Here is a 13,171-nt window from a genome sequence, read left to right on the forward strand (position 1 = left end):
TAATTACTTTCTCAAATACATGTCGAATTAAATGTCTTAACTTGTAAATGAGATAATAAATTTCAAGATTATTATCACAAAAACAAGCCGTTTAGCAAAAAGCAACAAAGCAATGGCGTATAGGGAAATATACGCGTACAACCGACCCGTCTGTGTACCATAGAGGGGAGAGATGGAGAGACATGCTTTGCGCAGAGAACCAAAACTCGTCTTTGCGCAGGTTAGAAACTGAAGAAGGGACAGAATTTCCGTTTGCTGGGTGTTCGGTTTTCCGTATCTGTGCAACCGACGCGTTCCTGCTTTTACATGAGGCCGTCATTGTTGCTTGGGAATCAAGGACGTGAACACGTACTTCAAATGAGCTGAACTTTGTGATATTTTAAGGTAATTATCTAATTTTCCTTTGATTGTTTACTAATTATAGAACAGTAGTTGAGTTATTGATGAATATTGCTACTGCGTACTTAAAAATTTTGCAGCTCAGTTCTATTTTACATTCGTTAGCCGAGTTAAAACTTCAAAATGGCGGATGGGTGGAGCATGTGGGTTGCGAAATAGGCAGGCGTTACCTACGTTGAAATTATCAATACATTCCGGAGTTGATGTTTTATTTAATGTATATTTGACTAGGCGATGTAGTCCATACACTTCTGCTGGGTAGGCGGCCTTAAGTTCAAATGAATGCAAAGTTAAGACTGCTGGTTAGCCTAGCGAATTGGATTTAAATATTGCTAAAGTAGAAACGACCTCGAGTTCTTGGGTTGTTGCAAACTATTTTAAATTTAACCCTTTGGATAGACATTTTTGCAAAAAATTTTCAAAAAATCACTGATGTAGCCTTATAAATTTTAATCTTGAACATTTGTATTACTTTCAACAAATTATACAGCATGTGCTTTTGGCATTAACTGGCAGGCTAGTTTAAGTACAGAGGTGCTTTGCTTTTGGTCTTTGTCAGTCGTAACTGGTGCTTGATCCTAACTGGAGGGCTGGTCTCAGGTAATTCTCATGGAATTCTTTTGTTAAAAATATATTCACTGTTGGTTAATCATTTGGAGGTGGGTGTGTACCTAGAGAAGATAAGTTATGTAAAAAAAAATTAAGACTTGTTTTTTATGCTAGCCATAACTCAAAACTGCTTTATTAATTTTGTGTTTAATTTGTTAAAAATGTAATTTTCATTTTCTGTAAGATTTTTTAGGTAATTCTTGTGTGGGATAATTAGTTATGGATGGGTAGGCATAGTTATAAATATTGTAAGGTTTCTTTAACCCTAGAACTGGCGGTCATTTCATCCTGTAGTGTCGGGCTGTTTTGGAGCTTCGCGCAAGGTTTTTTTAAAAAAATTATTAAAAGTATAAAATAAAAGCAATATAAATAAGAGTATATATTTTTGTGTTCAGAATCAAACGTAGAATTGCACTATATTGTAAAATTAACCATCAAAAATTTTCTAATAAACACTTTTTTTAATCAAATATAAAATTTACGAAAAATATTTCTTAAATTTGGGGGGGACCATACCTAGCAAATGAAGTTATAGTGAGAAATATTTATAAGTGAGATAGCCATTCTGTGTCAAATTTTATCTAGTTTCAGAAAAACATAAACATTATACACATTTATGAAAGCATCATAAAGCTATAGAACAAAAAGCAGCGATGCGTATAAATTCTGAAAATCGGGTGTACACGTAAGACTTTGGTAAAACAAGTTTTGCTAATACATTTATCTATGAATACATGTTATTTTGCATATTTTATTACTTAGAATAAAATAGAATATACAGTAGTAATGAAATAATTACCATAAATGATTTTTTGAAAAGTAAAAAAGTTAAATTTTTCCATTATTCAAAAATTTTCCAAAAAATTTCATTCAGCAAAATATAAAATAGTTTCTAAAGCTTGTACTATATCAAAATTTATAAATTTATGGTTTATAAGTAATAGGAAATATTATGTAGTTAGAAAACTATAAATATAACTAAAGATATTGAAAAAATATAGATTAACCCAAACAGTTATTATATATAACCAAAGAAATTACAGGCAATATATATATTATTGTGAAAACTATCTATTTACCAAAAATAAATAGTTACTTCAGAGCTAAAAGAGCGTTATAAATAACGTTTAGTAAGTGAAAACAATAAAAAACTATGTGAAATGAATTTTAGCCAAGTCATTTTGCCATAGCCTACACAAAGCCGGTAATTTCTCAAAACATATTTCAGTAAATAGAAATTGATTTATTCTAAAATATATATGTTTCCACTACTACGACATCAAACAACACACTACACATTAAATACGACACTAAAACACGCGTAAAACTATTAAAACTTACAAATATCCACAGCTCGGCACGAAAGTGATACAGAACGGCAGCGGCAATATGGCGGTCACAACAAACGGCGTCGCGTTTTCTTTTACGTTCAAAATAACAAGCTTGCTACGTCATAACCATAATACAAAGAGGAATAAAACTCCTCTGTTCCTTAGAATTTTTCTTCCCGAATCCAATGGTGCATGAATTATATCGATACGTTACCGGAGTATATTATAAAAAGTAATTATACGAGGGAATGTTTGATCGACAAAATTTTGACGGTTAACACCACAAAAGCGGCATTAACCGACATAATTATGTCGATTAACAGTTCTAGGGTTAATATCCAAGTCTAGGCCATAGTTGGTTTTTTTTTGTAATGTCATTGTAAAATTTATAATTGTAATGTTCCAGATTCTTCTTGTTATGGTAATTTATTATAAGTAGTGTGAACGATTTTTACATATAACAGAAGTTGGATAATATATCGAATTGTTCGATAATAGCAATCGAGGAACAAGTTTGGGCTGTTTATTAAAGTCTCTCCAATTGAAATGAGTGTTCATTTGAGTTGTTCGACGGTGGAGCAATGAACAATTCGCAAATTGTTTATTTTTTGTAAATTTGAATGGTTCTTCGATGTGGAGACCATTGTTCTCTAGTTGAGAATGCACTGTTATTTCAATGTTTTATTCCATATTTTTTAAGTTGCTATTATTATTTAATTCATTTGTAATTTTAATTATGTTTGAATGAAATTTATTACTTCATTTTTGTGTGGGGTGGTTGCTTTTCAAACATTGGATTATGATTAACAAATTTTTGATTGGGTTGAAAGGGACACTTTAGCTCTATTAGGTACTACTCAATGATGTTTTTCTTTTTCTTTTTTTTCCAGCAGTGTGGGGTGAAAGGCGCGGTAATTCTAAGCAATATATGGGTCAACCTCGATTTTTCTCATATGTATTACAATATAATGTTCCAATAGTCAATCAGAAAAGGAAATGATTAGAATTTCTTGCCGGAAAGCAGTTATAGGGAGCAGGCAACTCATATTATAATATAATGTTCCAATAGTCAATTAGAAAAGGAAATGACTAGAATTTCTTGCTGGAAAGCAGTTATAGGGAGCAGGCAACCGCGAGAATTACCTATTAGTGATCAGGGGCACTGACGTGATCTGGGCTTCAAATTTGGAACTACTTCGGTTAATTTTTTTTCTAAAAGAGCAAGCAGCGCGAAGCGGGCAAGCATCGTGCGTGATCTTCGTATATACTGAATTGATTCAGGCCAAAGGAATGACACAGATTCCTTTACCAGATTTTTACGGAGATTTTGTATTGGGCGGATTATATTGGTTTACTTTGCTTTCCATCATGTAATATGTGTTTAAAATTGTTTTACATACATTACCTACATTATATTGTAATATGTAATAACAATTTATCAGAAATTTGTAATAAAAAAAAGGATCAAGCACGATGCCTGCCCGCTGCGCAGCGCTTCACGCTGCTTGCTCTTTTAGAAAAAAAAAATAACTCGAGTAGTTCCAAATTTGAAGCCCAGATCACGTCAGTGCCCCTGATCACTAATAGGTAACTCTAAGCAATATATGACCGTCTGGCGGTTGCCTGCTCCCTATAACTGCTTTCCGGCAAGAAATTCTAGTCATTTCCTTTTCTAATTGACTATTGGAACATTATATTGTAATATGAGAAAAATCGAGGTTGACCCATATATTGCTTAGAATTACCAAAGGCGCCACTGAAGCCCGCACTGCTGGCCAGGGGGGCCATTTCGGTTTAGCCTTTCTCAAGTGATATGAGCTAGAATTTAGCTTGTTATCCCCCCCCCCCCCAACCAGAAACTCTAATTCCCCAATTCACCTTGATTGTTAGGACTATTTGAGATATAACCTAAAAGTTCAAACATTGATGGTCAGTGGCGTTTCCATTGTAATTTCTGTCATCATTCAGGTGTTCCTCCCTTTTATATCTATTGTACTAGTATCCTACAGGTTGCATTTATTTTCTTATTTTAAGTTGAAATTAGTACAGAGTGGTTGAAGTAAATATTTACTGTAGTTTTGAATTCAACATGAAATTTTAATTCCTTTTCTTTGTGGAACAAATGTGATGGCCAGTGACGTCTAGCTAGATACTGTTTAGGTGGGTTTATTATGGTTAGGCGAGTTTGTAATATTAATGAACATTATAGAATTAATGATCAGTACTATCTACAGGGATGTTCCTTGTTGGTTGCTTTCGGTGTTGGGCAGAATCCTCCGATGCCTTTCACAAGATTAAAAGTCTTTCATAAATATAATTTCTATTTGTTGATTTTTTAACTCTTTCAGGGCCAGGACCAAATATGAGATGTTGCAAAAATTTTTCACATATCATATCCGCTTGTGACTAGTCAAAAGTGCTAGGCTAAAATTGGCGATTTTGCAGTATCTTAGATTAAAGTTTATAACTTATCATAAAAATTAGAGAATGACCTAAAAGTTGCACCAAATTACTCGTATAGATATATAATATCAACAAAAAAATATATATAGATGTAGTTTTAAGTAATTTAAAATTTTAAAAAAATGTTTAATAGATTACATTAAAAAAAAAATATTTTTTTGATTTTTTTTTTGTAAATAACTAAAAAAGGAAAAATAATTTTAATGTGGGAAGCTATTTTATTATATTGTACATTTAGAAAGGAACAACCATACTAAATGTTGTGTTATTTCTCTCATAAATAAATTTGTTATGACAAATTTTGTATAAATACGCATAATTGTACTTCGTACTTCGCAGCAAGTGATAAAGCAACTGACTCTTACACTGCAAGAAACTTGTAATAAATATTCACATTATGGATCTACCGGTAAACAGATGATTGTAGGATCCATAAACAGTTTCAATACAGTTAAAAACACTATTTACCAAGAAATATTCACACAATTTTATTTGAAATTTATTTACACTTTTTCTATTTACAAATATGCTACTTACAATTTCACTCCCGTGAGATCGCAAATTGTCAGTCATTGTAACTACTACACACAATAGCTAAGCACGTAACTACTAATATTTACAACCACAAAATAAAATAATGAAGAATCCAGCACACAATAGTACTATTACACTAAAGCATAAAGAATTAACAACAATAGATCGAGTCGGCTGATAATGTTACGTGACAATTATTACAAAATAAAAATGCGTAGACCTCCTAAATAACAATGATATTTATATTAATTATCTACAAATATACCAGGGAATAAAAAAAAACAAAACATTAATCATTTGACGTCGTATTTATTTAAGAAAACGATGAATATCAAGGCGACTATGTATTGCCGTCTGGCGCTTTTTGCGTATGTCACTGACGGCAATATATTGCCGCCTGGCACTTTTCAGACGCGATGTATGGCGGCAATATATTGCCGCTGGCCCGGAAAGGGTTAATTTATTTATAAGCATTTACCTTATAAAAAGAAATTGGTAAGTAAACAATTAATTAACCAGAAGAAGTGAGAGGTTTTTGGGGTCCTGGAAGTGCCAGAGGTTTTGTTTAGCCATGCAGTTTTTGAGAGGAAAATGTATAATAATAATATTCAGGCTATGTGGGCCTAGATATCTGAAACCATTTTGTTTTATGCATTTCAGGAAACTTGTTCTCTTAAACTAATATAATATTAAACTATATTTTTAAACTAATATAAAACCAATATATTAAACTTAACTTTAAGCTAAACTATTTATGAAGAACTGTTCTTTTCAAAATAAATTTTAGTACACTTCCGATACGAAAATCAATCTGGAACTGACATTTTTTGTTGATATGGCTACTGGAAAGTATGCAACATTAGTTCCTTAGAAGTTATATAACTCTCTCATTATTGCAGATAATGGATTTCTATTTCAAGATTGATAGCAATATAATACTCTTTCAAGTGATATAGACAAAGAATAGGATTTTTTTGGTAATGGTAATTTGGTTGAAAAATGAAATTAAATAAATATTGGGAATTGTTTTAGGTGAGTTAATTCTTAAATTTGATGGTGACTTTTATTTTATGTTACCTAATTAGGCAGTTTTCAGAGAAAACTGAATTTTTTACGGAAAACTTGCAAAATACCTTCAAAAGAGCTTGCACTTTTTGGTACTCTCTAGAAAAATACCTGGCACTTTTCAGTACACCCACTAAATGAATACTTGGCACTCAAAGGGTTAACATAGTTTCCATGACAATATAGTCCTGTAGGAAATGACAAACTACTGTTTATAGAACTTTTTTCAAATTTTTCTAATTATTACGTAACTGCCCAAATTTGTATCCCTAAATTAATTGTGAATAAAATTTTCTAAATACACCAGTAAATCTGCTTACAGTGGTACAAGTGTTTTTTCTGTTTAAATAAATTGCGTAGTAAAAAGTCGTACGTTAAGCAACACAACAGGCATGCTGAGGCCGTATTTAAAAACTTGCAAATGTTATATGAATTGCACAATAACTACATATTGTCACAATAGATACATTTCCGTTTTAACAGATTTCACAATTCATTATTTGTCTCTACATAGATTTCCTCCCCCACCACCAATAAAAAAATAAGCAATTTGTATCAACAGATAATTTTTAATAATTTGTTAGTATTTAAACACTTGATAAAGTGAATGTATTGATTCTTTACTGTCAGAAAAAAAAAAGCGCTATTCTTATAGTGACATTTTGTCTTGCGATGTTAGGTGTGGAATGTGGATATAGCTTAACCCTTTTACTGCCGACGTCGGCATTTTTGCCGATAACGCCAACGTCCGATGTCGGACGTCTGTTTTTTTATTGTTACTGGCTACTGTTATGTTCAAATGCCGAAATATTCGGTATTTTGGTTGTTTAGGAGCAAAGGATAATGAAAGAAGCCATTTGAAGAACTTTGGATTTCTATTTTCGTCGTCTTTGACTAGAATTGACGAACTACCTAGACAGCTGTCAAAACCAGTTGATCGGGTTATGTTACTGAAATCTTCGTTCATTGTTGTTTACAATGTTATCGAAAGTTTTTTGAAGTGTTACTTTTGTTGATCAAGGATTAAATGAGTAAAAGAGTTACATGTAACTCTCCTGTGAGTGAGGGAACAATAATTACAGTGTAATCGATGGTGGTGTACAAGTGCAAGACGAACTGAGTGACGATTTCCTTCAGAATTTATCAGATTCAGATGCCGAGAACGAATCTGATATTAGTGTTAGGGCTATTGATGACAATAAAAGTGATGTGGATGACACTGATGACGATTCTGACTTTATCTTACCATCAGATAATGAGGAGTTATTAGATAGTGAGGGGGATGTGGCACAGATAAGTTTACCTTCAACTTCCACTGGTAGGCCTACCAGTTTTGGGAAAATCCTCATAGTGCAGCTATGTTTTAAGGTAGCACCTTCAAATTTGGTATATGTTCTAAGCAATTGCTCTAGTTTATAATGATATCATGCTCATAATTTTAGTATAGGCTAATTTTAAAAATAAATTATCAGATGCCAAACACAATTTTTATTTTTTTATTTATTTTTCATTTACATAATTTTTAAAATTAAATAATGAGTTTGTTTCAAATTAAAATGTCTTTTTATTATTTAAAATACAGCATTTAAATACGAGTAAATTAAATAAAAATTCATGCTAATCTAATGAAAAATAAAAAAGATACAGCATTTTTTGTAAATGAATGCACAACAGCGATTTTCCTCCTTGGCAATTTTGACTGGTACAATAAAAAAATGGCTGGCAGTAAAAGGGTTAAGGCAGACCTGTGTATCAAACTGGTAATCTTTTTTCTCCATGTTCCGAAAAAAATTATGCAGGTATTTAAGTTGTATGTATTATAGATACATTTAACCTTAAGGAGAGATTTCAAGATCCTAGATTTTAGGTATTACCTTGTGGGGTATTTTTCTTTTTCTGCTACAAATGCAGGATAGAGCTATCTAAAAATTTAATTAAAAACTATCACTGAATAATCTATTTGTTTAGTAATAACATTTAAAGTATCTACATTTACAGTAGAGAATTATCGTACTTGTAAGACTAATTTTGCGTGAGGCTGTTTTCTTCATATTTATTTAAGGTCGTGCAAAACATCACTAGAAAAATAATTTTTGACAAAAAAAGATTGCGAGTTAACAGAATTTTAAATTTTTTTAACATGGAAATGTGTATGGGTTAACTAATAGGTTAAAACAAAACAAATTACACCAGTCTTCGAAGAAATTTCAAAAACCTATTTTGTCAATTGCACACTGTACGACATTTAGCTCCAAACTTGTACGATTTTTATAAAAAAAAAACAAATGAGTAATCAAAATATACAAAAATGGTGTGATTTTGTTGCAGGAATTGTGATAGTGGTAGAAGATGGCCGACCAACAGTTTTGTCTGCGCTGGAATAACCACCAGTCCACTCTGATCTCTGTGTTCGACACTCTGCTGGAGAATGGGACATTGGTGGACTGCACACTAGCTGCTGAGGGACAATACCTCAAGGCGCACAAGGTGGTTCTATCAGCCTGCAGCCCCTACTTGGAGGTAAATGGCATTCACTCATCTGCTAACCACTAGATAAAACTTGTTCACAAAATTGAAAATGTTCTATAAATGACTGTTATTATAAACATTAGTTTTTTCTTAAATTCAAACGTGGCTACATGTCACTGTTATATTTTCTGTTTGTAAAAGACTCGTTTTCAATTCATTGGCAAAGAGATCCAATGCTTTGTTTTGTTAGAAATTGTTGAATTATGCAAGAATGTGAAGTAATGTAGGAAATCAAGCACAATTTATCAAAATTGCATTGTTTACTAAAATGACCTTTAATTTATTTATAAACTTCGTCTTGTGTTGAAGGCTATCGCATTTCTTTCCAAACTAATAATCTATTTTTCATTCCATCACTAAATAATTCTTATGGCTGGTAAAAACTTGTATCTGTCATAAATTCCAAAGCCATATTTACACTTGTAAGTTATAATGCTTACATAAACGATTTCAAAGTAAATCTTATCGTTCATTATAAACAAAGTAATTTTGACAAACTTGTTGATTGTGCAACTATAACAGTGAGTGAAATTTGCCTCAAATGTAAATAAAAATTAAAAATCATTACAAAATGACAACATTTTTATAGTACAATACATATTGCAATCTTGGATTGTACCGTGGTGTTGCGAGGTGTAACGGAAGAGTAAGTCTTAATTTTAACTCATATATTTTTCTCAATTCTTACTTTCACGATTAAAATTGAACACCTGTTGTCGGCTGTAACTAAAGAGTAAGTCCTTTTTTTTACTTCTCGTCTATTTTTCTCAAACATTTACCTTCACGTTTAAAATTTTGTACTATTTTGACACAGATCTTGAGAATAATTAATATAAAAACGTACAGAATAATTGAACTTTGAAGAACAAAACTGATGTAAACAACTGGAACGAAGTCGCTCATATTTTGAATCGGCTGATGTGACAACGCTGCCAGGTGATATCTTTGTGTATGGCAGTTGTCATGGGAAAGGTTTTTAACCAGGGCTGAAATCTTCATCTTAAGTTATGTTAATGACTGCGTGGTCAGTTTTGAGTTATTAATTTGTTACTTATCATACAGTAAAATCTTCCTTTTTAGAATATTGGCTGTTTGATCAGAATTCTCCACACATTATATCCACATTTTCCACAATTATTTGTCTCTCAAAAACTGGTTAAATTCTGTAAAAGTGGTAATTCTTAACAAATATTTCACAAGGTAATTCTTTGTTTGCAGACTTTATTGAGCCAACACTACGAGAAGCACCCCATTGTCATCCTGAAGGATGTGAAGTTTACTGAGCTCAAGTCCATGATGGACTACATGTACAGGGGGGAGGTCAACATCTCTCAAGACCAGCTAGGAACCTTCCTAAAAGCAGCAGAGTCGCTACAGATAAAGGGGCTTTCGGACAATGGAGACGGGGATGCTAGAGACGTGGGGTCGACTGCTAAAGCACCGCCTCCTAGAAAAGTGACTCAACCTGCCCCGCCCAGCCGTCCAGAGCCTGAGGAACCACCGAGTCCTGCTCACAGGTCGAGAGATGGCAGTATCTCACCTTCGTCAAGGAAAAGAAGAAGAATTAGAAGAAACTCTCAAGGAGATGATTCTAATTTGGGTGATAGTCATTTAGAAACTAGCAATTCCTGTGATCTTCCGAGTCAAGCTCAAGCTGCCCCCCTCGTTCCTAACATTCCCGCAACGGTTACTTCATCAATTACCACGACCCCCATTATCAAAACACCCATCGTCAAGCCAGAGACTGAATCAAACTTAATTAATAGGATAGATACTTCAAATCTCAATTCGTTACCGCCGGAATCTGGACTGCTAAAGGAAAAGATTGAACCCATCAGTGAACCGCTCCTGGAACCCAAGACTGAATACGATGCCAACAATGATGACAGCGTTGAGGACCTGACACTGGACGACGATGACGATATGGACGGAATGGATATATCTAACATGTCAAATATGTCGAATATGTCAAGACCTGGACCTTCACATGGCAACGATATTTCAAATCAAGGTGGGTTTCTATTTAATTAGTCGAGGTTACTAATACTCTTTCTTCTTAGCAATTAATTGTGGTGACTTAAAATGCTGGAAATTGTAGCTCTATTCTGTATTTAAAAAAAAAAAACTTGGAATATAATTATAAATTCCAAAACGATAGATATTTCTCTAGGGTTCTTTTCTATTTTTAATACAAATAGCTTGTGCCACACTAAAAGAACCTATTATTTTTTTATTCTGTCACAGATTAAACTAAATTTGTCTAGTACTAGTCCCTAAAAATTCTAAACATAACTGTTTGAATAGTAATGGTGGTAATTTTTAATCCATGATAATTCCCAAGAGTGCAGTCTAGCAGATTAGAAATTCTACACTCACATAGTTTCCACTATTGTTCAAAGATTAAATTGCTTGAACCCAGTTCTGTTTATAGTTCATTATCAGTTTGCAGAAGGAGTTGAATAAGAGATGAGAATTTGTGTAGCAAAAATGTTAACAACCTGCCATAGGCGTTTATTTCCAATACTGTAGTCCATTTTAATTTTTTATAAAACTAGTCTCATTATTTTATCTTAAACTATTTAGACCGTATCTTGAGAACCAACCTTATTAAATTTGTAGCGTTTGTATACATCAATGTTCAAACATTAATGGAAATAATTCCTTTTTATTGGATGCCTAAATTATTTATTCTTAACCTTTTGCGAATGTCTGTAATGTCAAGATTGCAAGAAAAATATATTGGTCTTTTGAAAATAAATTAACTTAACTGACTCTTGTACTTTCAGCAGTCAGTATAGTAAAATAGTTGTAATCTATACTATTAAAAATATTTAGGTGTCATGTTAGATTAATAATTCCCATTCACTTAAAGAATTTCCTATACGTATTTTTGTGGCTGACACCACCACTGAGAACAAGTTAGTGTGTGCACGATATAATCATTTCAAAAAATTTTAATGCCATTTCCAGACAATGTTGATGACAAAATTCAATTTAATGTACAAAACAGTAAGTGAAGTAAATTAAAAGATTTGACCTGTGATTGTGTTTGTTGCATCAGGGTTCGCACCATGGCACTTAGGCAACCAATCTGGTACAGACGAGGTATTCATGGCAGCACAGGAAGCGGTCAGCGCACACAGGGACTCACAAGGTAGGCATGGGATGACGTGGCTGTCATATGGTGTCATCAACATTTCTGACCAAGCCAACCAAGTTCATTGATTTAAAGTTAATAGTGGTGGGTCACTTCTGACCACCGGATTCCTTTACACATACGTCACGTGGCGTCTAATAAAATGTTGATGAAGCCATATATACTATATTGAATTACTTAAGTATGTTAATCTAAGGAAATGAAATGCTAGCACAGGAGTTTGGTTGACATTCTTAGCAACATAGTATAAAAGGTTATAAGGCCAGTTTGGTATTTACTTGATCTTCAATTGCTTGCCATTAAATCACGTTTTATGCTGTGTACATCTCATCTTGGTAACTTACAGAATTTTCTTAATTTATATCACACATCTTGGCACATTGTTAAGATTTATCCTTCACAAATTGAGTCTCACACAAGGTCTTAATTCTGTGTTAAAATGTGTGATTAATTAAAAATTGTAATTGTAAAACGCAAACATTATTTTCCGAAAGGTATTGTATTAATGTTAGCCTTGATTTCATAATTTGTTTTAAATTATCAACAACTTCAAAGAGAATATTCTTTGTCAATGTTGCTAGGACAGTTCAGTCTTAATCCTTGCTTTACCATTAAAAGTTAATTAAGTGTAGTTAAGATTCTATTATTAATAATACTGTAAGTTTAAATTAAAATAAGATTAGTTTTAGTAAATATGACAGGTAAGGCGCACATGGAATTGTCTATCTGTTTTGATTCAATCTTAACTACATAAAAGATATTCATAAAAATATTATCATGGTAACTATTATTAATATTTTTAATCAAATAAACTGTACCGAATGATACAATCTTTAATTCAGAATATTATAGCTCATTATCCATGTGGGCCCAGCCTCTAATTGCATAAGGGTAGTATTCTTCTGTGAACTTTCGCATGATTTCTAGTCTTCTTCCTTCTTAGTTAAGAATAGGAAAAAAGTTAAGCCTTTTACTCAGGTTAATGCAGGAAGGGGGTACTAGGTCTAGTATAAGTTGGTATGGTAACCATCAGTTGAAGAAAGAAGAGGACAGATTGGTAATAATGGTAGGTATACTTACTGTT

At 32.7% G+C, this 13,171-nt stretch overlaps 1 protein-coding gene across 5 annotated transcripts in view; it reads left to right on the forward strand.

The window, feature by feature from the left end:
• The first annotated feature begins 242 nt into the window (after positions 1-242).
• The window catches only part of LOC124356129 (longitudinals lacking protein, isoforms A/B/D/L-like), a 605,681-nt gene continuing 592,752 nt past the window's right edge, over positions 243-13,171 (forward strand). For 3 of the 5 annotated variants that reach the window (XM_046807279.1, XM_046807278.1, XM_046807280.1), the window contains exons 1-4: positions 243-384; positions 8,730-8,921; positions 10,149-10,941; positions 11,992-12,084. In XM_046807279.1, coding sequence (XP_046663235.1) covers positions 8,751-8,921; positions 10,149-10,941; positions 11,992-12,084 — 1,057 coding nt within the window. In that variant the 5' untranslated portion in view covers positions 243-384; positions 8,730-8,750. The remainder of the gene's footprint in view (positions 385-8,729; positions 8,922-10,148; positions 10,942-11,991; positions 12,085-13,171) is intronic. The other 2 variants (XM_046807282.1, XM_046807281.1) reach the window with 1 other exon arrangement.

Source organism: Homalodisca vitripennis, chromosome 2, assembly GCF_021130785.1.
Source record: "Homalodisca vitripennis isolate AUS2020 chromosome 2, UT_GWSS_2.1, whole genome shotgun sequence".
NCBI classification, from domain to species: Eukaryota; Metazoa; Arthropoda; class Insecta; order Hemiptera; family Cicadellidae; genus Homalodisca; species Homalodisca vitripennis.